The sequence below is a fragment of the Balaenoptera borealis genome (genome assembly GCF_965194805.1).
Source record: "Balaenoptera borealis genome assembly, chromosome: 9".
NCBI lineage: Eukaryota > Metazoa > Chordata > Mammalia > Artiodactyla > Balaenopteridae > Balaenoptera > Balaenoptera borealis.
In genome coordinates this window covers 31,712,985-31,740,168 of record NC_138873.1, presented here as the reverse complement: position 1 = coordinate 31,740,168, position 27,184 = coordinate 31,712,985, and the positions used below count along the sequence as shown (strand labels likewise).

The following is a 27,184-nucleotide window of genomic DNA, read 5'->3' as shown; positions in this document are numbered from 1 at the left end:
TATATTTGTTATGGTGATCTGTGGTCAATGATCTTCGGGGCGCCATGAACCACGCACATATAAGACAGCCAACTTAATAAATGTATGTCTTCTGACTGCTCCACTGACCGTCCGTTTCCCCATCTCTTGCCCACTCTTTGGGCCTCTCTGTTCCTTGAGACACAATGATACTGAAATTAGGCCAGTTAATAACCCTACAATGGCCTCTAAGCGTTCAAGTGAAAGGAAGAGTTGATCAGTGCGGCAAACTTCACTGTTGTCTTATTTTAGGGAACCGCTGCAGCCATCCCAGCCCTCAGCACCCACCACCCTAATCAGTCAGCCGCCATTGACATTGAGGCAAGACTGCCTACCAGCAAAAAATTAGTATTCACTGAAGGCTCAGATGATGGTTAGAATTTTTTAGCAATAAATTACATTGTTTTTTAGGTGTAATGCTATTGCACATTGAATGGACTACAGTATAATGTAAATATAACTTTTTTATGTCCCCCCCCCAATTTGTGTGACTTGCTTTATTGTGATATTCTGCTTTATTGTCGTGGTCTGGAACTGAACCCTCAGAATCTCTGAGGCATGACCGTAATTGTTACGAATTCACAGTCTTCTTTAAACATGCGTATGCTGGATTGTTGTCTTTTTGTTTAGGTTGCCTAGTATCTAAACTCTTCCCCACTATCTCTCATGTCAGATATGTGCTTTCACAGATTTTTCTTGTTGGTGTTGCATGATCTTGCTTTGGCCCAGACTTTGAGTCAGAAGCTAGCAACCTGAGCTAAAAAGGACTGTGCAGAATCCATCGTGGGGATAGGTTGTGTCATCAGTGTCTAAGGCAGGTGACAGAGTTCTTGCCCTTTGTGTGTGTGCATGGCTTCAGTAGTGCCGGCTGGGTGAGGTGGTGGCATCCCTGGACCTGTTATCCACTGTAATGTTGGACATCTTGGCCTCCTAGCCTTCCAGCCTGCAACTCTAGTCCTCTCAGTGTTATTATATAAATTCCTTTCCTGCTTAACTCAGCCAAAGTTGTCATCTGTTGCTTACAACTAAGAACTAGTGTTTTCTTGGTATTTTAACGGTCTATTGCTTAACCTTTTTTATTACCATAGAAGAGAGAGGAAAAATCATATGGTGGCAGTAACTCACAGTGAAGGGTTTTAGGACATGCCCCAAATTTACAAACCGATCAAAACATCACATTTAGCACATACTAGCACTTGGTAGATATTCCAGAAGTAAAATAACAAAGGAAGATTTTTGAAAATGTGGTGGGATAATATTTTGAGATGCCGAGTTTTAATCTGTGTGTTTCTTGTATCCCTTCTTTAATGCCTAGCCCCCTCCAAGCAGTGGCACCTCAGTGCTCAGAAGAGAGAGAATACAGCAGAAAAAATAGAGAAAGGGCTTTGGGGTTTCAACAACAAAGGATAATGGTGTTTTTCCTGCCCTGATGCTAGAGAAGATTCCCTAGTTTGGGTGAAGGAGAGAGTCAGAGGCTAAGCTGGAGTGTGAATTCTTCCCCCTCCATCGTCCCATGAACGAAGCAACAGAAACACCCTAAGTCTGAGAGCAGAAGTGACCTGTGCTCTGTTTCTGAGACATGTCCATAGAGGTAGCAAAGCCAGAGTGGCAGTGGAGGTGAAGAGAGGATGGTGTTGTGTGATGGATGGCTGTATAGTATTCTCACCAGTTCCACCTTTGCACTGGGGAACTCTGCTTTTTCTGTGTGCTCAAGACTAGTGGAAGGGTGGTAAGGGGCCTCAGCTCCATTGAGTTTATGAGTTTGTGAGCAATAGAATGAAATCCTGTGTACCTGCGAGGGCACAGAAATTACAGAGAGTCATTGTGTAGGGGAACAAGGGAGGATACAACTTCAAAAGCCAAGTCTGGTACATGTCTCAGGAGATGCCAGATGGTGACCCAAGACCCCAGTGCTCCCCTCCCCCCATCTTAAACACTGTGACACTCCATTTAGCTGTCTTTCCTTCAACTAATACATTTCCAGGGAAAGAGAGGAGCACTTTCAATCTCCTGAGACTCAATTGCTCCCACCAGGAAGACATGTATATTTCAGTTGAAATATTGATGAGTAAAGAAAGTTACTATCATACATAAATTTCCCTTGCTTAAAACCCTCAGAATTTCCCACCATACTTAGAATACAATCCAAAGGTTCTGCCATGCCTCGTAAGGCCCCTGCCCACTTTTCTAAACCCCTTTCCTACCTCTTCCCTGTTCCCCCGCTCATCCTGTTCCAGTTGACCTACCCTTTTTACTGCTTTTGGACCTACTAAGCACTTTTCACCATGGAAGCTCTTCCTTCTGCCATGAGCACCCTAGCTGCAGATACACACGTGATTCTCTTCTAGACCTCATCCAGGTGGCTTCTCAAATGTCTCATCTTCAGAGCAGGATTCCCAGACCACCTTCTCTGAAATAACAACCGCTTTTCTTCCACATCACTTTGTATACCCCTGCTGCTTTATTTTTCTTTGTATCACTTGTGGATACCCGGCATTGTGTATTTATTTGTTTGTGGCACCCAATATATTTGGATGCTCCCTGAGGGCTGGGGATTTATTTTGTCCATTGTATCCCCGGCACCCAGAACAGTACCTGGTGTATCTTTTATTTTTAAGGACACATTTCCTTGAAACATTAGATAATCTTTCAGTAGGCTCATGGTTTTGTTAGAAAAATTAGGACATATTTAGCATTGATGAGAATTAGCTGAACTTAAAAGGGACAGCTTCTCACTGAATATTTATTTATTTATTTATATATCTTTATTGGAGTATAATTGCTTCACAATGTTGTGTTAGTTTCTGTTGTACAACAAAGTGAATCAGCTATAAGTATACATTTATACATATATCCCCACATTGCCTCCCTCTTGAGCCTCCCTCCCACCTTCCCTATCCCACCCTTCTAGGTCATCACAGAGCACCGAGCTGATCTCCCTGTGCTATGCAGCAGCTTCACACTAGCTATCGATTTTACATTTGGTAGTGTACATATGTCCATGTCACTCTCTCACTTTGTCCCAGCTTACCCTTCCCCGTTTGTGTTCTCAAGTCCCTTCTCCACGTCTGTGTCTTTATTCCTGCCCTGCCACTAGGTTCATCAGTGCCGTTTTTTAGATTCCATATATGTGCGTTAGCATACGGTATTTGTTTTTCTCTTTCTGACTTACTTCATTCTGTATGACAGACTCTAGGTCCATCCACCTCAGTACAGATAACTCAGTTTCATTCCTTTTTATGGCCGAATAATATTCCATTGTATATATGTGCCACCTCTTCTTTATCCATTCATCTTTCGATGGACATTTAGGTTGCTTCCATGTCCTGGCAATTGTAAATAGTGCTGCAGTGAACATTGTGGTACATGACTCGTTTTGAATTATGGTTTTCTCAAGGTATATGCCCAGTAGTGGGATTGCTGGGTCATATGGTAGTTCTATTTTTAATTTTTTAAGGAACCTCCACACTGTTCTCCATAGTGGCTGTATCAATTTACATTCCCACCAACAGTGCAGGAGGGTTCCCTTTTCTCCATACCCTCTCCAGCATTTATTGTTTGTAGATTTTTTGTTGATGGCCATTCTGACCAGTGTGAGGTGATACCTCATGGTGGTTTTGATTTGTATTTCCCTAATGATTCGTCACTGAATATTTAGATTGAATGTGGGGACTTCCCTGGTGGTCCAGCTGTTAGAACTCCACGCTCCCAGTGCAGGGGACCCGGGTTCGATCCCACATGCTGCAACTAAGAGCCTGCATGCCGCAACTAAAAGATACCACATGCTGCAACTAAAGATCCTGAATGCCGCAACTAAGACCCAGCACAGCCAAATAAATAAATATATATATTTAAAAAATAGATTGAATATAGTCTTATTTGAGATTCAAAGGTATATTCTGTGTCCTATATTTTACCAGTTTCTATTTTTTTTTTTTTTGGACATTATTGGTGGGATTATTGCTACTGAAGGGACCCTATATAAGTTTTTTGATCATTGCTTTTCAAACTTTCTTTTTGGTAAGTATTGGAATCCTTTAAAAAAATGAAATGGTACTCAGAAGCTCAATGTGTAAAACAAGGGAACTTCTCTGACTGAACCAATGTGTTGTGGGCATGGTGGAAGGCAGCAGAATCCCTGCCTTCCTCTTCCTCATTGAGTTGTTGAGGCAGCTTCTGTGCCCTTCCTTACTCCCAGGCTTCAAGCTGGGGTTTCAGCCAGCTTGAAGATGACAAGGGTAGAAGTTAGGGCACGTGGATCACAATTCCTTCTTAACTGCTAACAAGGAGTGTGACCTTGAACATCTTATGTTTCAGTTTTCTTATCTTTAAAATTGACTTATGTATTAGCCCTGATTTTAAGATAAAAAGACCAAACGAAAAGTTGTTTACCAAAGGTCTTTGAAAGGGATGGATTTTTCACATGTGTGGCAAAGGAATCTTTCCTATTTGTGCATTCTACTATGATGCTTGTGCACTCATAGCAATGTTATATTGCTAATGTATTGTCAGTTTGTTATTGTGCTTCTTATTTTTAAATCTTTTATTCAAAAGTAATACATGCTCATTGTAATCATTCAAACAATATAAATATGTATAAAGAAAACATTACTATTCTCTTCTGCCTCTATTCAATCTCAACCTCCATTCTAAGGTATTCTATACTAGTTTTCTGTACTAATAAAAACATAAATATTTAGCATTTATTTTCTTTCTTTCTCTCTCTTTTAAACCATGAAATCATGTTATGGATATAGTAACCATGCAACTTGCCTGTTTTTGCTTAATAGATGTCATGGATGTCTTTTCAGGTCAATATATGTAGCTCTAATTCATTCTTTTCATTATGATAGTTCTTAGTATGGCCCTATGGTAATTTAACAACCATTTCTTTATTGGTGAAGGTTATTTCCAGTTTGTGATAATTCAAACAATGCTAAGTATCTTCTGTATAGAATCTTATGTATTGGTACTTTTATTTATTTTTGTGTATTTTCCTAATATTGGAATTGCTGGTTCAAAATGCTTGTGCAGCTTCAATTTCAATAGTTAACTGCCCAGATTATTTTCCATTGTGGTTGTGGTATAGCTCTCATTTCCTAACAGCCATTAGTTCTTCTAGTATCTTCTCTATCTCTTTCTCTCTTGCCTCTTTTTCAGGGACTCCACTTACACATATATTTGGCAACCTAAGTTGCCTCACAGCTTAGTGATGTTCTGTTCCTTTTTTTTTTTTTCTTATTTCTTTTTCTTCTCTGTTTTATTTTGGGTGGTTTTTATTGTTATGTCTTCAAGTTCACTAATTTTTTGTTCTGCAGTGTCTAATCTGTTCTTAATTCTGTCCAATTTATTTTTCTCAGACCTTGCAGTTTTAATCTCTATAAATTTAATTTGGGTCTTTTTTTTTATAGTTTGCATGTCTGAACTTAACTTTCTGAACAGAAAGAATATAGTTATAGTAACTACTTTGAAGCCCTTATCTGCTAATTCTAACATCTGTGTTAGTTCTGGGTCACTTTTTTTTTTGTTAATTAATTAATTAATTTACTCTTGGCTGTGTTGGGTCTTCGTTTCTGTGCGAGGGCTCTCTCTAGTTGCAGCGAGCGGGGGCCACTCTTCATCGCGGTGCACGGACCTCTCAATATTGCGGCCTCTCTTGTTGCGGAGCACAAGCTCCAGACGTGCAGGCTCAGTAGTTGTGGCTCACGGGCCTAGTCGCTCCGTGGCATGTGGGATCTTCCCAGACCAGGGCTCGAACCCATGTCCCCCGCATCAGCAGGCAGACTCCCAACCACTGTGCCACCAGGGAAGCCCAGTTCTGGGTCACTTTTGATGAATTAAGTTATCTTCTCATTGTGGCTCATATTTTCCTGTTTGTTTATATGCCTGGTCATTTTTGATTAGATATCAGACATTATAAATTTTACCTTGTTGAGTGTTGGATGATTTGTTTTACTATAATTATTCTTGGACTTGGTTCTGGGACATAATTAAATTACTTGGAAACAGGTTTTTCCTTTGGCGTCTTGCTTCTAAGATTTGTTAGGTGGGACTAGAGCAGTACCAGGCCAGAGCTAATTTTTCCTCTCCACTGAGGCAAGACCCTTAGATTACTCTGCCCAGTGTCCCATGAATCTTGAGGTTTTCCAATCTGGCTGATGGGAACAGACAGAATTCCTAACCCTAGGTGACAGCTGGGCATGTTCTTCCTAATCCTTTGGAGTGTGTTTTCCAGCCTCTGGTAGTTTGCTCACACACACGTGCTGGTCAGTGGCTTAGCTGAATCCACTAGGGGGACCCTTTGCAGATCTCTACAGTTTTCTCTCTGCAGGACTCACTTCCCTGGCACTCTGTCCCACGAGCTCCAGATGCCTTGGTCTTCCTACTCTCTGCTCTTTTTTCTGAACCTAGTGTGATGACTGGGCTCCGTCTGGGTTTCTCTTCCTTGAGCAGAGACCTAGACACCCAGGGACGTAAGCTGGACAATTGAAGGGCTTACCTTGTCTGTTTCTCATCTCTGAGGGATCACCGACCTTCATTGCCTGGTGTACAGTGTCTCGCAAACCATTGTTTCGTATACTTTGTCCTTTTTTTGGGTTGTTTTAGATGGGAGGGTAAATCCGACTCCTGTTATTCTATCTTGGTTAGAAGCAGAAGTTTTAGATATGAGGGTTTACAGATAAGCTAGTCCTTTTTTTATACATATGGGCACCACTGGGATATTGTGTGAAATCTGCATCATATCAGCAAAGAGTTATTTTATTTATTAAATATTTCCTTCTCAAATTGTGGCTTTTGTGTGCTTTACCGAAAGTTTGACATCACTGCAGATTTAACTGTCGTAATGTGTTTGTTATCATACATATTGTGTTTTTTCCTCTCTCAAAAAAAACTCAAACTGGTTTATAATCTTCCTTATAAGATAATTTGTTATCTTTTGAAATGCCATTTTTATGATTAAAGACTGCCATGTGTTACAGTAACATTTTTAAAAAATTTTAATTTTATTGGAGAATAGTTGATTTACAATGTTGTGTTAGTTTCAGGTGTACAGCAAAGTGATTCAGTTATACATATATCCACTCTTTTTTAGATTCTTGTCTCATATGGTTATCATGCGGTAGCATTTTTGTGCTTCTTTTTATTTTCTTCAGATGCTGCAAAAAGGACATTTCAAGAAAAAGGTATCTTGGCAGGAGAAAGCAGAACTTTTAAGCCTCATTTGACCTTCATGAAATTGTCCAAAGCACCATGGCTCCGGAAGAAGGTCAGTGGACACTTTTCCTGTAAGCCCTGTTTTGCCAGCCACACCAGCCCTGAGCATGGTTGGGGCATGAGGGGCATTTGTAGTGCTTTTCGGCACCCCTGCCACTATTGCTCCTGGAATTCCAAGTCAGTCTGGTTCCAATTCCCAAGGATGCTGAGTCGGCTCAAGAGCCTCCATGGGGGCCATGGAAGCTGTCCCCTCCTTTGCCACCGTGGCTATTAGCCTCACACTCTGACCATCACTTACTGTTGCTTCCTCTGTTGCCACATCTGCTTCATCCCTTGAAAAGCCTTGGGGGCGGTGCCAGAGTTGTATTTCGCTGCGTTCTTTGCTTCTGGTTGTTTGCAGCCTGCTGCGCTCAAAGCTTTCTCCGCTGGCCTGCATACACTGGTGCTGCTTCCTGAAGCTGTGTTCTTCAAGGTGGGACAAGCTCCGCCCCCTTGCCCCCCCGCCCCCCGCCTTTACATAGCTCTTTCATGGTTTCCAAAAAGCCACCTTGTTCTTTCAGCAGTTGTCTCCATTGAGGGTGTGGAACCAAGTGTTCCAGGGACTGGGTAAGAGGGTAACAGAAGGGCTCCCCACTCCCCAGCTCAGTACTTAAAAGTACTTCTCCCTGAGAATGGTCAGCAGTACCACAGCCAGGGGACATGTCTTTTGACTTCCCCTATCTCAGGGTGACTTTCTGCCTGCCTAGGCCACTGCCTCCTCTCTCAGAGGTTGGAGTGACTTTGGACTTTTCTCTGGAGTCACGAGCAGTTCGCTTGGAATCCTAAGGGCACCCTTCCTTTTTTTTCCCATTTCAGCCTAGGGAGGTTCTCATGCAAATTAAGACATCTGCTGACCTGCCCTGATGTACCAGAGATTTGGAGATGGGCATGCAGATTAGTATTCGTTCCTGCTCTCCATGACCATTTGCTGCAGTTAAGACTGATTTGCAGCTCTATAAATGAAGGTCATGTTTATTAGTAAGTAGATCTTTTTTCTAAATTCAACAGTTTGTATTTAATGTCTCTGTGCTCAGAAAGTCTTTTTGGTCCTGTAAAAACATGTGTTTGGGTGGTCGACCATCCTGTGGTTGAGTTTTCTACAAACTATTGTAAAAAATGCCCCCTCCCAATATCTTGCATTTTTTTTTTATAGCTATGCTCAAATTAAATAATAACTATATTAGGTACCATTCCAGAATATTTAGGTAAAATCGTTTGTGTAAATCATAGATTTTGGAATTAGGAATGATAACAACTGGCAAAACCTGTAGACTGACAGTTTACTTTTTTTTACTCATTATCTTTCTTGTTTTGCTTTCAAATGGATTGTCCTCTTCCCAGTGGTATCAAACTTAATCACAGAATGACAAATCAGTGGTGAAGGTAATACCCACATTTCAAAATGTTTCTGTCTTTATAATATTAACTTTGAAATAAGAGCACCCAAGGACGTTTATCAAAGGGACGTTTAAATTAACTCTAGAATTTGTATTTCAACATTTCAGACTGCATGCATTTTAAATGATTTCTTGGCAGTTGATTTCACAGAATCTGCTCCTTTACTTTATAGAAAAGGGATCTGAGACTTAGAAGTTAAGTGACTGAAATGAGATCACATTGTCCTCAGTTGCAGAGCCCCGTCCAGAATCCCTCTTACCTCATTCTCAGTCTCATCTTCTTCCCTCCCACTTGCCAAGTCCTGTCCATCCAGTTTCATTTCTCTATGTGGGGAGCTCCTTGGTCCGAATCCTACTAATTCAACAACTGTTTATCAAGTGCCTACTATGCGTCAGACACTGAGTGCTGGGCATAGAGTGATGATCAAAATAGAAACAGTCCCTGCTTGAAGACTGTATAAAATCTAAATCAGGTTGCGTTTTGTTTTGATTAGAATGTTAATCTTTGGAAAATAAACTAAGATCTTACTGTCTTTCAGAAAGCCAAATAAGAATATTTGCCTTTAATTTGTGGAATCACTCTGTTCCTATTTACTGTTATGATGGTTAGTGTTTCTGAATGCTTAAGAAAATATGTCTTAAACTTTGGGATTCATGAGTCCCCTGGTGTACTTGTTGAAGCTGCAGATTTCCGTTCTCTAAGTTCAGATCTGGAATTGGACCTAAGACTTTGGCTTTCATTCAGTAAGTGTGACAGGGGTTCTGATCCAGATGGTCTGAAGAGTAGTATACTTTGAGATGTACAGGCTTAAATAAATAGCCAGTATTTTCTTTTTTTTGTTTTTCATCTTTTTTGGAGTATAATTGCTTTACAGTGTTGTGTTAGTTTCTGCTGTACAGCAAAGTGAATCAGCTATATGTATACATATATCCCTATATCCCCTCCCTCTTGAGCCTCCCTCCCACCCTCTCTATCCCACCCCTCTAGGTTGTCACAAAGCATCGAGCTGATCTCCCTGTGCTATGCAGAGCCAGTATTTTCTTTATGCAGCAAATCAGTGGGTCCACTGTAAAAGTTAAAACCAATATGAAAAGGTGGCATACACATCAGTAGATTTTTATTATGCTTTGTGGTTTGGAATGCAGATTATTTTAAAATATGTGACTCTTTAGTTTCTTAACTTTTTTTTACATTTCCAGCTGTCTGTTTTCCTCTTAGCACTAATTCTCTTCTGGGGTTTCATTCTGGGTCCACTCATTTCCAAGGGTGAGACAGACCATTGATAAAGTCAATAGTGGAATGTATTACCAGCATTCAGTTTACTTAAGATTGATAATGAAATAAAAAGGGAGAGAGAGAGAGAGGGGTGTGGAATACTTTTTTTCACTCATATTAGGAAGTTTGTCTCATTTCAAGTACTTGTTATTTTAAAAGTTATTTTAATAACAGAAGTGCTAGATGAATATATGCTCACTGTAAAAAAATCCAAATATTGATACATACAAACCTACAGAGTGAAAGATACATTTTTTCCCTCATCACCAACCTCCCACTCCCTTCCTCCCTATATAATTTCTCTCTCTTAGGTACCACTACTAGTATATCCTCCTGACCTTTTCCTATACACTACCAACATATATCGAAACTCTCCTTCAAATTTCTCGATATGGAACTTCCTCTGCTACAGCATGGTATTCTGGTTCCCAAGCTAGAGAACTAAGTTCTTTAACTGAGATTCTGGGAAACATAAGAGTTTTTTGGATAATTATATATTTTTCTAACACCAGGAGGCAATTAATCAATGTGTTAATTTTACATCTTCTTAGTTTCATAAAATTCTAGTGGAATATATCACGTAAGAGAGTATTAACAGTAGTTTATTTATTTTTTTGACTGCGCCATGCGGCTTACGGGATCTTAGTTCCCTGACCAGGGATTCAACCCACGCCCTCAGCTGTGAAAGCATGGAGTCCTAACCACTGGACCACCAGGGAATTCCCTTGAAAGTAGTTTTGTGTATTGTAAAGCTATTTTGATTATCACTGTGTTTTCAAAGTTGTAGTTTTTTAAATCAAATGAATGAAGCCTCAGAGAATCTTATTAAATTGCTTTGTCTCTGAAAGAATAGCTAAAATTTATTTATTTGTATAACTTCTTTAGAGTATATTTGTTTCACATGGTTAGACTACTACTTGTTTAGGTCAGTGCTTTTTTACAGTGCATTCTTTTGGATTTATTTTTCACATTGAGTGACGTTGTATTTCTGTGATTTGAACATTGCAGAAACTGGTTGGTTAGAAGTGTGTGCTAACACTTGGTGGCAGAAGAAGACCAGTTTCAAATCAAACATGCATCTTAATGCAGATCCAGATTCGTCAAGAAATAAATGCAGTCTTTTCATGGATAGATCAGTTGTTTTTAAGCAAGAATTATTTTCTGGGCTTCTTAGATATCTTTCCTGAGTTATGACTCTTTCAAATTACTAATGTAGCACTTAAAATAAACGCTATAGGTTATTAAATTGGTTCTGGTGTTGGTTGCACAAGTCTGTGAATATACTAAAAACCATTGAATTGTGTACTTTAAATGGGAGAATTGTATGATATATTATCTCAATAAAGTGGTTTATAAAAAAAAAAGGTATAGGTTATTAATCGGCACTTCCTTATAGAATAGCTTTTCACAGAGTCAGACAGTGAGAGAACTTTAGAATGAAAGAAATGATCCTTGAAACTGTTCGCTCCCATTGTCACTTAGACTGGTTTGTTTTGAGTGCAGAATTCGATATGCACATAGCAAGGGCAGAGGGGTGGTTATTGGACCATATGATGATGAGGTTGGGAGAATTAGGGATGAAGATATGTGGCAGGCATCAGTGGGAGTGGAAATGGGTAGTGGGAAAGAAGAGTGTGTGGATGAAAATTCTGTTCTGATGGTACAACTAAAAGGAAAACCCAGTCCCTGAGTTATTTGGTGATTGGATGTACAGGACCAAGATTGTAATTAAAAATTGGCCAAATTCCAACTTTCTTCTACATCCTTCCCCAGCTAGGACTCTCTGCTGTCATCTTTCCTTACCTACAACCAATTATTATTTATTAATTTATCTCTCAGGTCGCACGTTTTCTCGGGATTTTGGTAACCGGCCTGGTGTAATTTGGCTGCCACGCCTGTTCCTGGGTCTGCATGGTAATGGGCCTTTATAAACCATTTGAAAACTCAGGAGTACTGACTATTCCTTCTCAAAGGAGTCTCTGTAATACATTGGAAGGAGCTTGAGTTTTCTTGTTTTATCTCTGTTGGTTAGCCCTGGACAAAACCTCATTACCTTTCTTTTTTTTTCATAAGTTTATTTATTTATTTATTTATTTTTGGCTGTGCTGGGTCTTCGTTTCTGTGCGAGGGCTTTCTCTAGTTGCGGCAAGTGGAGGCCATTCTTCATCGCGGTGCGCGGGCCTCTCACTGTCGCGGCCTCTCTTGTTGCGGAGCACAGGCTCCAGACGCGCAGGCTCAGTAGTAGTGGCTCACGGGCCTAGTTGCTCTGCGGCATGTGGGAGCTTCCCAGACCAGGGCTCGGACCTGTGTCACCTGTATTGGCAGGCAGATTCTCAACCACTGCGCCACCAGGGAAGCCCTCATTACCTTTCTGGACCTCTGTGCTCATAGTGAAAGCAGGTGCTTGGTCTTAATGACTCTTGACTCCTGGGCTCTTCTGACATGCCTTATGAGGCAAGCATTATGACCAAATAGGCTAATTTGGCTTGACATGGAGAATTTTTTTTAGACTGTAGATTAGCTTTCTTGTATGCATGGAAGGAAAATGACAAACAGGGGAAAGGTCTTCAAGTACTGGTAGGAGTATGGTGGCAATCTTGCTACCTCTCCTCCTGGAAAACCTACAGAACAGTAAAGACAATTGGGAACATATCACAGACTGCATTTTTAGTGAAACTGGGAGACAGAGAAATCTGTAAATGCCAAATCATGTGCAGGTGTGGCCAGGAAGCATCTGGGCCAGCAGGACTTGCGTGAGAAGCTACTTCCGAGTGGGAAAGGCTGTGCAGGGCGGAGCAGGCCTATTGGTGAGAGAGCTCAGAAGTCATCTGCAGATTTTCACTCCCAGTGGGTGGGTGCTCCACTGTAAGGAGGCACGGAAAATGTCAAAAGGGGACCAGAGGGGCTGAGTCTCGGTAGGTACCACCTTCAGAAATGGAGGGGAGTGGCTTCAGGGTGGGTATTAGAGAGGCTGAGCAGGTCACTTTCACAGGGACCCTTATTGTGAAGAAGAGCCCATCACTGTAGCAGAAGAGGCCCTGCCAGACTGCACTGCCACTGTCTTCTCTCCTTCCCTGAAAGAAGGCACTCTAGGTGCCCTTAGTATCAGCGAGCCTTTATTATTCCAGACAAAAGCTGGCCTTAGAAATATCCTTGGTACAAGATAAAGCAGATTGTTTCAGTAACCTGTTCCCAAATCTCCCAATGCCAAATGACTTAATCACAATTTTTAGTTGTTTTTGAGTCTCTTTTCATACTATCAGGTGCACTTAGATTTAAGGCTATAATATGGAATTCTCTTTGGATTTTTCTTAGTTAAAAATCACACATTTTGTTTTAATGTGTTTTTGTTTTAAACTAAAAATTCAGTGAAATCTGCTGTGAGATGGAATTGTAATTTCTTCTGAGATTCTAGGTGCTATTAGTCAACTGTGTCATCTGTTGTGTGTCCGTGCACTGTCTATAGCAACTGACTTCAGTTTTGTTTTGAATGCATTTTTCAACTTCATGCTGTTCTGTTGTCTGTTTCCATATATTGAAAAAAACTAAATAAGTATGCTTATAATTGTTTAAAAATTGGAAATATCTACAAAGGTAGACTAAATGTTCATTGTAACCTTTCAGTAATTTATACGTCTTTGAATAGTGAAACATATAGAAAATAATAAGCAGAAAGTGAAATTAGTTTTAAGGAAGAATTCTGGGAATTGATTAATGTCAGAATACCAAAATGGCTCCTGGTTGACCCTTATTCTGTTAGAGATTTTGAAAAATTTGAAAACCCTAGAAGAAATGACACAGTCAACCTAATAATAAGTCTGTGCAAAGTGGAATGGAGATTTGAAGTAAGTATCTTCATTGACATTTCCTGAAAATTTTCTCTCAGAACATTTCTCAGGATTTTATGTGAGGTAAGGATTCTGTGATCAAATGCGTGCTAGCAGTGATGGGTTAAATAAAGTTAATCTGGGTCTTTATTTCAGGACTTCTTAGGATCTCTGAAATGTGAATGTTTAGTGTGAATCTTAAGAGCTTACAGCAACAAAGGTTTAGTTTTTGCCTCTGGACACGGGTCATCTGTGGCTCTGGTCCGTGTTGTCTTTATTCAGGGTTTTGGCCGAGCAGCTTCTATTTAGGACTTTGCTGGTCTTTGGCAGAAGGAAAAGAGATGGTGATTCACAAGCTGAAAGCTTCTGCTAAGAAGTGACACACGTCATTCCTGTTCACATCTTATTGGCCAAAGCAGGTCATGTGGTCCCTTCTGAGTTCAGCAGAGCAGGAGGTGTAACCCGTGTGCAGAAAAGGACCCACCAGAAGGGCAGTGAATATTTTGAACAGTTATACATTCTACTTCAGCATCGTTTCCCAGATGTAGTTGATCAGCGTGGCCTTTTTTCATCCATCGTGTACTAGTGTTCGGCAGCACACGGTTTAGGAAATGCTGATCGTGATAACTCAGGCTTAAATGTTACTTTTGCTTCAAATATACAGATTCCGTGGACATTTTTACTTATTTTCTAGCACTTGTATCCACAGGCAAATTTCTGATTTAAGTGTAATTTAAGAAACAGAGTTTTAGAGCTGGCATTAAAAGGTGCAATAATGAAGTATTCAGGGTAATTAGAATTGCATGGGTTTGCCTTAACCGTATTCAAATATAAATATTCTCTGTCTCAACTATTACCATTAGTGATGGGAAAATTTTTTTCTCAAGTCATTTTTAGACATTTTGAGATCTCTCTAGATTTCATTTTTCTAGTCAAGGACAGAATGGAGCATAATGATCTTGTACGAAACTGGCAAGCCCTGTAGTGGGTTGATTATGGTTAAAGGCAAAATGGAACATTTGATCAAGAAAATGTAAACTTTATTCCAAAATGGTGTTGATGTAAAATTAGCTTGTTTAATAGGTAACAGCTAATTTCCAACGCACGTGAATAGTCACATAGAAGCAAACCAGCTAAAATTATTTGAATGGCAATGAGATTTTCTCTACCACTGCAAAGAGTGCCCAAGATCACTGGCCAGTCACCTCTTGTTAACTATAATTAACTGCAAAATAAAAGAAGGTAAAGCTGTATTTTTCTTGCGAGCCCCATTTAGATTTGAGGGGAAGGTAAGGTTGCAATCCAAAATGATAACTAGTTTACGTTGTAATTATATTTCCATTCCAAAGTATGAGCTGATTTATTTTGACCATTCATTCGAATCTTATTCTCCCAAGGAGAGGTACTTTAAAAATAGAATAATACTAAATTGCTCAGTTCTTCTAATTGATTACTCCTGTAAATTAAAGAAAAAAAATGTTATTGGTCTCTTTGCCAGGCAAAACTTCACATTAACTGTAGTTAAGACCTAACAAATCTAGCTCATATTGCCTGAGGGATTAGCCACCCTTGACTAGAGGAACTCCAGCTTGGTTCCTGCAGTAAGTGTTCTTTCTCTATAACCTACCTGGTAGCAACATTTTTAGTTGTTAGTAAACGTTGTGACACCATTTTGGAGACCCATCTTTAAGGCCTTGTAAGTACAACTGTGTCTTTACACTGCCCTCAAGCTGATGGCCAGAGTGTGAAAGTATTTTTCTTCCTTCCTTGGCTACGGCCTTCCCCACAGTTGAATTTGACTACAACAATTTGTTACATAACATTATTTAGACCAGAACATTTCTTTCAGAGTGATTTCACATTTGTCTTCAGCACTACTGTGGGATCTTTTTTTTTTTCCTAATTAATTGATTTATTTATTTTTGGCTGTGTTGGATCTTCGTTGCGGTGCGCGGGCTTCTCATTGCAGTGGCCTCTCCATTGTGGAGCACAGGCTCCAGACGTGCGGGCTTCAGTAGTTGTGGCACATGGGCTCAGTAGTTGTGGCACACAGGCTCCAGAGTGCAGGCTCAGTAGTTGTGGCACATGGGCCTATTCGCTCTGTGGCGTGTGGGATCTTCCTGGACCAGGACTCGAACCTGTGTCCCCTGCATTGGCAGACAGATTCCCAACCACTGCACCACCAGGGAAACCCACTACTGTGGGATCTTAATCAGCCATTACCTGGGAGAATGTTCTGTGACTTTCTCTAGTGGCCCTGCACCTTTAGCAGCGTCCTCTTCCTATTCATACCCATTCTGTTTTTCATGACTTGGCCCCTTTGGATTCCATCTTGCTCCTCACCCTCCCTGACCTATCCCGATAGTCAGAGAATGGTAAACAGAGGACTTTGTGCTCTTGAACTTCCAGTGCAAATATTTCTAGAACTTAATTCAAAGGAATCAAGTGGGGGGAGTAATCACCTGGGAATTAGCTGAATGGATAGGGAAATCATGTCAAACATACCTCCCAACAGATTGTAACTTTCTATCACACGTATCCCTACTGGCATGTGCCTAAATTGTACAAAGTAGGGATGAGGTAGACGTGCAGGGGATGGTGTCAGGTTTGGCTGGTCTAGCTTTCCTGGGTGATGAATGTACTGGGTAGAGCAGAAGAGCAAATGGAATATGCCAGTGTATATGATCTTTGGCATACTATCATCCTAAGATTCCTTGCTTCTTGTTAACTTTTCTATTTTTATTTTTATTTATTTTTTGCCTACTAAACCCATTGCTTATTTTATTAGTCTAGAAGTGCTTCTGAAATTTTGAAGAGATTCTTAATTTTTAAAATCTCTAAAAATTACTGGCTGTTGTGTTATCTTTTTTTTTTTTACTGTACTTTTTGGGAAGCAGTATGTAATTGAATATTCGTATATTATGCTGACTATGAGTCCGGTAGAGAAACTATGTAATCCTTTTAATTTTGTATTTCAAGAGTACACCAAAGGGTGATTTCACAATTAAATGTTAGATTAAGTTTGAAATGTGGTCAAAAGAAAGATTCCAATTGCATGTTATATATAAAATTATTTTACATAGCAATCTGTGTCACACTGAAAAAGAAAATCTATGAATACATTTCTTGCTCTACCTGGAGAGAAATACTCATTTTGAAATTGGTTTAAGGGCTACACGTGATTCCCAGGATATATGTTTAATGACTGTTCTATATCCAATTATTGTGGGTTTTTTTCCCCTAAATCTCCTTTTATCTAATATGATATCCAGGGAACGTTTCCAACCAAGTGAGTGAAAAGGCTTGTATTGGTGAGCACCTTTCTTGCTTGCCCCATTTCCTACCCTATAGCACACTCAGTGTGAACCTTGGTGTCATTATTTCTTTCCCATTCCTTAGCTTAGTTCTTGTTGGGATGCCTTCCTGTTAGGAAGGGGCTTTGTCCTAAGTGGTGTGCAGGGAGTATGCCCAGGCAATTGAAAGAGGATGAGTTAGGGGAAGTAAGATGTTCTCTGAGAATGAAGGGAGGGAGGAAGGAAGAATGTTGATGGGAGGGGAGTCAAGGAAATTGATTAATTCATAAGAAAGTGGGAAAAGAAGAAAGTACTAGATGCATAGGAGCCGAATGAGCTACAGAAACGCTCTAGGTGTTTCTTGCTTAACATTAAGTGCTGTACTTAGTGATGTCTGTGGATGCATTTAAAATATTTTGTCAATGTACAGTCCCTGCTACACTGTCTAGGTATTCAACTCTCATTTAGGTTGAACCTGAGGCTATAGTTTGGTCTGAAATTCTGTCTGTGGTTAATCCAACCAGTTTACATGAATGGTTCCATGCTTCTGACCTCTAGGCTATAAAAGCAGAACGGATTCAACCACGATATAAGTATGTTGCAGTATATAGGCCAATGTTATAGGCCGAGTTAAAATTGTTCGTTAGGATTTTTCTATGAACTTATTTCTGCATGTGCTTCTGCAGAACGCTTCACTGTCCCCTTTCATTGTTGAGATCCTGAGAATGTTTTGCATCAGTGGCTTGCTGGCATTACTTAATGTGGAGAGAACTATTGATTAGAAGGGAAAGCTATTGCAATGAAGGAGGAAAACAGATTAAGTTATGTGTATAGCTCGTATTTGGGGAGAGATTTGGTGAGGTGGGGGATATCTTATGTTTTATCTTTAGTTGATAGAAATAAATGGTTAAGTGGGTGAATTCAGGAGAACATGTCATTATTTGCTCCAAAAACCAAAATATTAAGAAAACAGATGTGATGGGGAGGAGCAAGCTGTAGTTTGTTTACCCTTGAGTGACCTCAGGCTGCGTTGAGCCAGGAACACAGCTGGAGTTTGATCAAGGGGAGTTGAGGGTCCAGCTGAGATTGGGCTATCAAGGAAGCATTCTTGGATGCCTGAGTTATGAGGCTCTTTGTTTCACTGGAATGAGAAAAGCCACACACAAATATCATAAACGGTTATATGGCCAAACAGCACCTGATTTCTTACGCTATACTTGAGAAAGCTTGAGGAGGAATTGCGGTTTGCTAAGTAGACAAAGAATGAGCTTATATGGGAACAGTCTGTGTTGTAAATAAAGGTATTGAAACATCCCTGTGCTTGTTGCATTGAGTCTGCGGCCTTGAGAACTTCCTGGTTGCCATAAACATGTTCTCTCCCAGTTAACATGTCGTTAGTCAGTATAAATGAGCTACATGTTTGTGGACCAAATTCATGTTTCTTCCTCTGTTCTTTTTGAGGCCAGCACCTCATGGAAGGAAACTCCAGGCCCAGGAAACAATATAGCATATTCTCTTGGTGCTTTTTGTGAAGTGGCTTCTGCTACCAGGAGTTGTCTTATCACCTGCCCTCTGTGACAGCTTTCCTTGTCACTTGATAACCCCAAGAAGCATCCAGCTCTTCTCAGTGTTAGGACAGAGAGAAGGAGGTGTCAACAATAGATTAAAAATATAGCTCTAGCAGCTTTGTTTCTACTTATTATTTGCTGAAAGGTACAATATTGTAAATGTTAGATATAGTGCTAGGGTAAAGAGTTTCTACTTCTTCTTTCTCTAAAGCCTCAAGATTAAACAAAACAGTAGTGCTAAAAGCAAGTATATAAATAGAGGGATTAAGAGGATCACCTCTTTCAAAAGCCTTATGAGCCTTTTGAAAAGCCTCATAAAATGAGATGCGTAGATGCTCCAGCGTAAGGTAAAATGAAGAATTGAGAAATACTGGATACTCAAACAGTTGGTTTAAAAAATGCAGATAATCTCTGCCAGTATTTTAGTTGATTATTTGCATATTTGCAGTATAAGAAGAGTTCTTTTTATAGGCTGGATTATTTGGGTAATTTTTACTATGTGGAAGTAGCATCTATGAATTCTTTCTCATCTCCCTTTATGAAATTCATTTACTGTGGACATATAATTATCACTTTATTTATTAATACTAATGCACATATTAAATGCAGGTATTTTAGATGCTAGAGATTCTCAAAGTAATTTTCACATTGGTTTTAGAAATATGATAGTATATATGATTATATCTTAAGAATGATTAATATTCTTAGAACTTTAGTATTTTAAATAGTGAAAGAGCTTGAATATCATCATTCTGTTCTTTTCAATTTATCTGTGTTCTCCACTTATCCTGAATCTGAATCCAAGCTCTACTTCTTATTAGCTGTGTGTCCTTCGGTAAGTGACCTGATTTCTCTGTGACTGTTTCCTTATCTGGGGATAATAATGGTACTAATCTTATAGGGTTATTGCAATTATTAAACAAGTTAATAAGTTCTTAGAGCAGTGCTTGTACATAGTAAATACTATGTAAGTATTTTCTATTATTGTTAAACTGATGGTAGAAAGAATCATTTTTTTCAGATTGGTACAAAACAATGAGCAAAGTACAACTGTTTTTTCTGTTTTCCATCACTTGTTACTTTTTCATCTCTGAAGTTACTGACAGGCACCAAGGAGGGTGTCAGGGCCCCAGGCAGGTAGGAAATGGGCATTGCTGGACAGAGGGTCGAGGCAGAGCCCAGGCCCACAGGCTGGCCAAGAGCTGCAGGAGGAGATGGGAAGGCTTCAAGGCAGTTCTCACTCGGGGGTGCTGGGCACTGGCTCTCAAACCACCATGTTATTCTAGAGAACATTAGCTGTGTGGTAAAGACTCCTCGTCTCTTTCCATCCCTGTCAAGAACAGACTTGGGTGGAATTGAGCCTGAATGGGAAGTGTGTCCATTTTCCCCACTGAGGGGGGCTGAGGGAGGACTGCAGCCAACAAGGAGGTCATCAAGTGTCTGTATCAGGAGAAAGATGGAAATAAAACAGTACAAGTAAGAGTGAAAAATGTAGTTTTGCTGAGAGACGGAGTCATTAAGAATCGTAAAGTAAGATTTGCTTCAGGGAAGCCCCTTGTCAATATAATCTTTTTATCACTTTGAATCACCAGTATGTAACTTTTCACTAGGATGACTATTCATCATTAAAAATAATTTTAGTTTTTTAACCAATATCGTATCACTAAAGATATGTAACTTTTTTCCACTTATGAAAATGAGTGTAAAAGATTACCATTCCTCTTTAATCAGCTGATGCCCAAAATGACAGGCCAATTTGGTTTGGCTCTTAATTTGCATCCTGAATTTTGGTTTCATGCCATTATCACAGGAAACATACATTTCTTTCATAGCTGTTGGGTGACAGGAATAAACTACTGGAAAACAACAGAGCTCCAGGAATATCAAGTTTAACCTCAGAAGGACACAATTTTTTTGTTTGATATGCAGGCTGTTTATTTTTTCATCATGGAAGTTGCAATTATTATAATAAGATAACAAGTAACAATATGAAATTATCTTCTATTACAAAAAAAAGTTAACCTTCTTAACAAAACTGGCATTCCATTGTTTTTCTGATCTCAATAACTTTGTTGTAGAAACTAAAGATGAATAATAAGTATTTTCTCTTTCAGAACCTTAACTGAATGATTTTCACACATTAATGTGAATTTTCATATTTTGTGGCTCTGTTTACTTCCTATATTGAAAACAGAGTTGGATGCACAGTAATGTAAGACTGGGCCCTCTTTGGTGCCTCTTAAATTATACACATCATTTAACTAAATATAAGTGATATGGTGAGTGCTTCCTGAGTAAATAATTTCCATGACTTACCAGATGCAGCCATCAGACGATTCTAAAACTACACATCACACTCTCAATGGCATTTTTCCTGTATTGGCTCTTTGCATGCCAAGTTACAGTCAAGAATGAAGTTCCTCAGGGTTTCATGGTCCATTGTATCAGAAGTTATCAAGTGGCTTTGAACAGCACTGATAATTCTCCCTAAACAATACTTGAAACTAGGCCAAAGGGAAGTAAAACTTCAGTCATTGCTGATGATTAATTAGGATAGTCTTGAAAAGTTTTTCTGTTTGAAGTTTCTTGCCACTAATTTATTGTTTCAAAGTGTGATGTTCTGTCTTTAACTTCCTATTTTCTCCTTCAGTGTTATGATGCATAATTGATATGTCAGTTATATTGGGTACAATTATCAATATGAAGCCTTAAAAAAATAGACCCTGTTTCTGTTAGGTCCAAGGCAAACGTAATTTTCAAACATAGTACTAGACAATCAGAAGGCATATTCAGAATTCCAGAAATGCAACACCCTTAGCGTGGTTTTGTTGAAGATACCCTACATATTGTTGGAAATAATCCCAACTCTCTCAGCCTTTACAGGTCAAATTTTCCTGGCTTTAACCATTTTTCTGTGGTTTTTCTTTGAGCTTTCCTAACATATCATAAAACCTCCATCTTTCTTTAAATGACAAGGTACCTTGGAAAGGGTCTGGGCTGTGAAAAAGGGAAGCAAAGAAAAATTTGTGGTCCGAAACCTGAAAACCAGCCTTTTAAGCTTTAAAATATAACCTTGCCAGGGTGATGTCTCTGGGACTAGTTTGGCAACCCAGTGAATCCATTCAGAAAATAGGAGGCTGCCTAGTCTTACTCTGAAGACATGCAATTTTGATGTACTTGTTTATTTTCTTTGAATGATAGTCGTTTCTTTATTATGAAGGAAGAACACCACCTGCTGCAGCTGGATGGTGAGACTAATTCACATAGATTTTACTAGAAAAGAAATATATTGCCATGGGACAAAAGAGCCTAAAAAAAATCCTGCAAAATATATTGTCAAACAAAAAATTCCCCAGAGAACAAAGATCATGCTAATATTGTATATCAGACAAAGCAGATTCTTATAGAATCTTAAAGATCTTCTAGATCTTTATTATTGAAGATGTTTTCTGATCAGGGCATATAGCTTCAGTGCCTTCTAAGGCCTCATGCCTCTTTGAACCACAGCTCTCTCTATAAATTATGAGTTAAAGAATTAATTCCTTTTCACTCTTTGGTAAAAAATAACTCCTTAAGATTCATGTTGGAAGTCATCTATGGAGAATTCTTGCAAAATAGTTGGTGCTTACTTTTTGCTAAAATTAAATTAATTAGCCTAACAGATTAGAGTAGCTCATATGTTTCCCTTATTTCTTATTTTTTAAACAATGACATCTTACAAAACTGAAATGGAGATTATAGTGGCTAGACAGTGCTGGCAATGGTATCTTGAAAACTGAAGGTCCTGATTTTTCTGCTGACTTATCACTGATCTTCTGTCTGGTCAAAGGGAATGACACCCTTACTCCACCCCACCCCCACCCAATAAACACACACAAATGAAAAAGCATTTGAAAGAGAAATAAGAATGGTCAGTTTCCATTTACTCGGAAACTTTTCCCCCTGAAATCTTACCTATTATTTTCACTAATGGTAATTATATATATCAATATATTATAGCATTTACCATATTTCACTGTTTTAAGCACTTCTATAAATTTACTCGTTTAGTGCATGTAACACTTACAGGTAGGTAGTATTGTTAATCTCATTTTACAGATGAGGAAACTGAGGTCACATGGCTGAAAAGCGGCTGAGCCAGGACTTGAACTCATGCACTGACTGGCCCTCAGTATTAGGCTCTGCTGTCCCTCAAGGCATTCAACTCACCAAATCAAAAGAAATCCATTCAGTTGAACAGCATTTGATATTGTCAACTATCCTCTTCTTGAAACTTTATCCTCCTTTGCATTTGTGACAATTATTTATCAAGCACTGCTCCATGTCAAGCACTGTTCTAGGCACTGAGGATATTTCAGAGAATAACAGTCAGATGAAAATCCTTGTGTGGAGCTCACATTCTAATGGAGAGGGACAGCTAATGACAGACAATGAAAATAAACATAAATTACAGAGTATGTTAGAAGACGGTAAGTGCTATGGAAAAATATACATAAGTATGTATAAAGGGAGAAGGATAGAGAGGATTTGGGAGTACCTCCTGGGTGGGGGGAGTACAAATTAAATGGCATGGTTAAGTGAGGCCCTATTAAGAAAGTAATATTTGAGCAAGGAATTAAAGGAGATGGGGATGGGCAATGAGGAGGATATCTGGGGGAAGAGCATTCCAGGAAGAGGGAACAGGCAGCACAGGGGCTGTGAGGTGGATATGCCTGGCATATTCACGGAAGAGCAAGGAGGTCAGGGAGGCTGGAGAGGGTCAAAGGGGAGAGTGGTGGACATGAGGCCCAGGAAGCAGGGGGAGGGCAGAACAGGAACCTGCAGGCTGGTCTGGCAATTTGGCTCCTCCTTTGAAAGAAATGGAAACCTTTTAGAGAATTTTGACCAGAGGATGACCTGATCTGGATGTATGTTTTTATAAAATCACTCTGGCTTTAGAAGAGGCAACAGTGGGAAAACAGGAGGCTGTTGGGATAATCCAGGTGAAAGACAAAAGCAGAGGTGGCTCAGACAAAGGTAACAGGGGAGTGGTGAGAATTGGGTGTGTTTTGAAGGTAGAGCCAACATGATTTGATTGGAGGTAGCGTTGAGGGAAAGAGGAGAATCAAGGATGACCCCAAGGCTTCCAGTCTGATCAACTCGAACTGAGGTGGGAAAGAAAGTCTGTGAGTGAAGGGGTTAGGAAAGATCGGGAGCTCAGTTCGGACATAGAACAAAAACATGTATCAACAAAACATGTTAAATATAATATTAAAAGTTAAGACCAACCTAAATGTTCAACAATAAAGAATAGAATGAATAAATTATATCTCCATACAATGGAGTACTATGGAGATGTAAAAATATTTTGCACATCAATATATTATTTATTGATATGACATATTAACTGAAAAAAAAAGCTGGTTGTCAGTAGTCATGGTATAACTCATGTTGTGCATAGGAAAAATAAAATACATAGTAAAATTTTAGTAGTGGTAGTTTGGGGTGATTTAATATTTTTGTTTTTATATCTCTGTTTAAAATTTTTTTGTAACTTGTGAGTAAAAAGGGAGAGTATGTATTCTAATTGCACTTGAGTAAGATTTATATAAATATAATTTGGTAATAATACATATGGGTAAAAAGGATACTTGAAGGATATGCACCACAGGGTTAATGTATTTTATATAAATAACAGGGTCATGAGTGATTTTTCTTTTCTTTTTTTCTAGATTCTTTATATTTTCTAAGTTTTAACAAATAACAGGTATTTCCAGGGCAATGTAAAAATATATATAAATTTAAAGAAAACGTTTGTGCACGGTCAACCGGTAAACTTGCCCTGTAAAGTACTGTATCTTCATCTTATGGACTGTGTTTTTGGACTATGAGATGGGTATAAGACCATGTATAGTAAGGGGAGGGGAAGACATTCTTTCCCATATTTGGGGGAACTACCAAGTTACCAAGGGCATCCCACTGTAATTTTTCAACAACCAGCCCTATTCCTGCTGTGAAAGTACACTGAGAATCAGGAGGGGCAGGTAAAGAAAAACTTGGAAGATCCATTGACCGCTCTACTCTACTTCAAATAACCTTTGTCTTTCAGATGATTCTTACATAAGTTTAAAAATTGCATCCATTTATTAAAACATTTTACACACTGTAAAATGTTAAGATCCATATCAGTTTAAAAAATTCACCCATTGCTCCATTGTTGTTGGAGATGATTACTCTTCCCATGGTATATCAAATTTCAACTTGATATACTTTATTATTTCTGAAGCTTAAAGTATATGAAGATTTGAATGCTTCCACGTTCAAACTCAACACTCTTTAATGATTTTTTTAAAAAAAATGCAACTCATTCTAGGCAGAGACTTTAAAAACAACTTTACAACAATTTTGTGGTATCCATTTTAAGATGCCAGTAGGCAGTCAAAATGTAATATCAGGTTCTAAGAAAGTGGTATAGATGTGAACTGGTTGCCTAGGTGAAATGATTGATTGATGTGATTTTGTTTTGTTATTTCAAGGGAGTGAAAAAAATAGACCCCAAATTCTATGAAAAATTTATCAGTCACAGATTTGGAGAAGAAATGGTACATCGCATAGATCTTTGCTCCATGCTGAAGAAAAAGCAAAGTAATGGTTATTATCACTGTGAGTCTTCAATTGTGATTGGTGAGTGCCATTTAAAAATTACTTATTATCTTTGATTTTGATTTCTTTAGTATCATTTTGTTTTGGCAAATGTTTATGTTGTATGTTTTTCTCAACGACATATTTTCCTAAATATTACGTTTTGACAATAATACATTAAAAATTTTGTGGAACATATTTAGTATTCATGTTTATCAATCAAGATTTTAGTACCTATAGTTTTTATACTTTTGTGCTTTAAACACAATCCTCATGAAGTCTTCAAATGTTGAGTCATAATTCATTTCAGTTTAATTTTATTTCATGAATATGAAGAAAGCATTTTCTCCAGTGAAAGCCTACGTGACCACAGCATTCTATACCAGGCATTTTTGTGTTCACTGCTTCTAATTAGGAAGAGAATGTGCCAGGCCAGAAAGTTTCACTCTGGGAAGGGAAAGCATAGGTGGCCTGCAAAGATTGAAAACTTGTCCTTTAATTTCTTCCCTAAGAAAAACATGTTTTAAGGGGAAACAAAGATTCATACATAAATGCTCTGTCATCATATCAGGGAGACGGCATGTGATGAGACAGGTTCATACACAATTATGTTTCCGACTGCAAAGTGTGTACACCAAATGAAGAATCTGAAAAACCAGAACAGGGGTATTTCTCATTGTTTGCAATGTGAATGTCTTTTAAAGGAGCCTGATCTGTTGTGATTAAAATATACAATTTCAAAGTGGGCAGTCTTCTTATAAAATTGTGAACTTCAAGACAACCTGATTTGTATACTTTTGAAGTAACATGAAAATACTCAGAGAAGATAAATACCAGTATCTAAATATTTCAAGGTCTTCAACCAAGGTAATTTCTCTCCACGTCAGCTTGAAGAAAACCTATGGAAATATACATCGTGAAAGAATCTTTATACTGAAGTTTAAAGTATTTTAAAAATGTTCAAGAGACACAATTTTGTTTCTAAATTCTCACTAGAGATCTTCAGAGAAATCATTATTTTACCTTCCAAAGATCTTAGCTATCTTAAACAGAAGATAATTAATATGTCATTTGAATTTTATGTTCTGAAACATTTCAAGTGTGCTTTAAGGAAGATTTTTGTGTTTTCAGAATCTCTGTAAGAGAGCTGCCTTCCATCAAAGTTTTGATGAAGACTAAACATTGCTGTTTAGGTTCACTGTAAAAGGCAAATTTAAATGCTTCTTGCGTAATATAGATTTTGGCTAGCTTTCCATATCTTCTCTGTAATTACTTTAGACCAACCCTGAAGGAGAACTCAGTGCTTCATTGCCTTTCCCACTCCCATTTTTTAAAAAAAGAGCAGTATCTAGATTTTACTGAAGGTATTGTGGGGCTGCATTATATAGCTCACAGCATGGATCTCCTATATTGTCATTAGACAGCTCTGTTCAGGTCATCCCAGATTACTGTGTTCCACTCACTGAGTTTTCTTTTATTGCTGTTTACCAGCTTGGTTTCTAAAATTCCCCTTATTATAGGCAATTTCTCTAGATTTTTCTCTCAGGCTTCTTTATCTCTCAACCTTTTCTAATTCAGAGCAATTTAGCTTCTTTCAAACTTCACTCATCTTGTATCCCCATATCAATCATTTACCATTATTTAAAAAATGGTTTTTGCCTATTACACATACTGTATATTCTCCTGCCTTTATTAACATTAAAGCAATATCTGCATCTAAAATGATAATTATTATTTAATAATTAGCCAGTTTTAATACACACTAGAGTCCTGTATTTGCTATGGATAATTACTGATTTTCTTGATCTTACCTGAGTTTGCAACAGAGAATACTGGGCAGGATTCAGGACTCTTTCTTTGTGAGTTTCATTTCTTGTGCAGATTATTTTTTTGTATTATCTTTTTTTTTTTTAAATTTTTATTGGAGTAT

At 38.6% G+C, this 27,184-nt stretch overlaps 1 protein-coding gene across 7 annotated transcripts in view; it reads left to right on the top strand.

Moving 5' to 3' along the window:
* The window catches only part of AKAP7 (A-kinase anchoring protein 7), a 138,420-nt gene that overhangs the window by 55,571 nt on the left and 55,665 nt on the right, over nucleotides 1–27,184 (top strand). For all 7 annotated transcript variants that reach the window (XM_082406375.1, XM_082406381.1, XM_082406380.1 and 4 more), the window contains exons 6-7: nucleotides 7,173–7,285; nucleotides 25,149–25,296. In XM_082406375.1, the coding sequence (XP_082262501.1) occupies nucleotides 7,173–7,285; nucleotides 25,149–25,296 (261 nt within the window). The remainder of the gene's footprint in view (nucleotides 1–7,172; nucleotides 7,286–25,148; nucleotides 25,297–27,184) is intronic.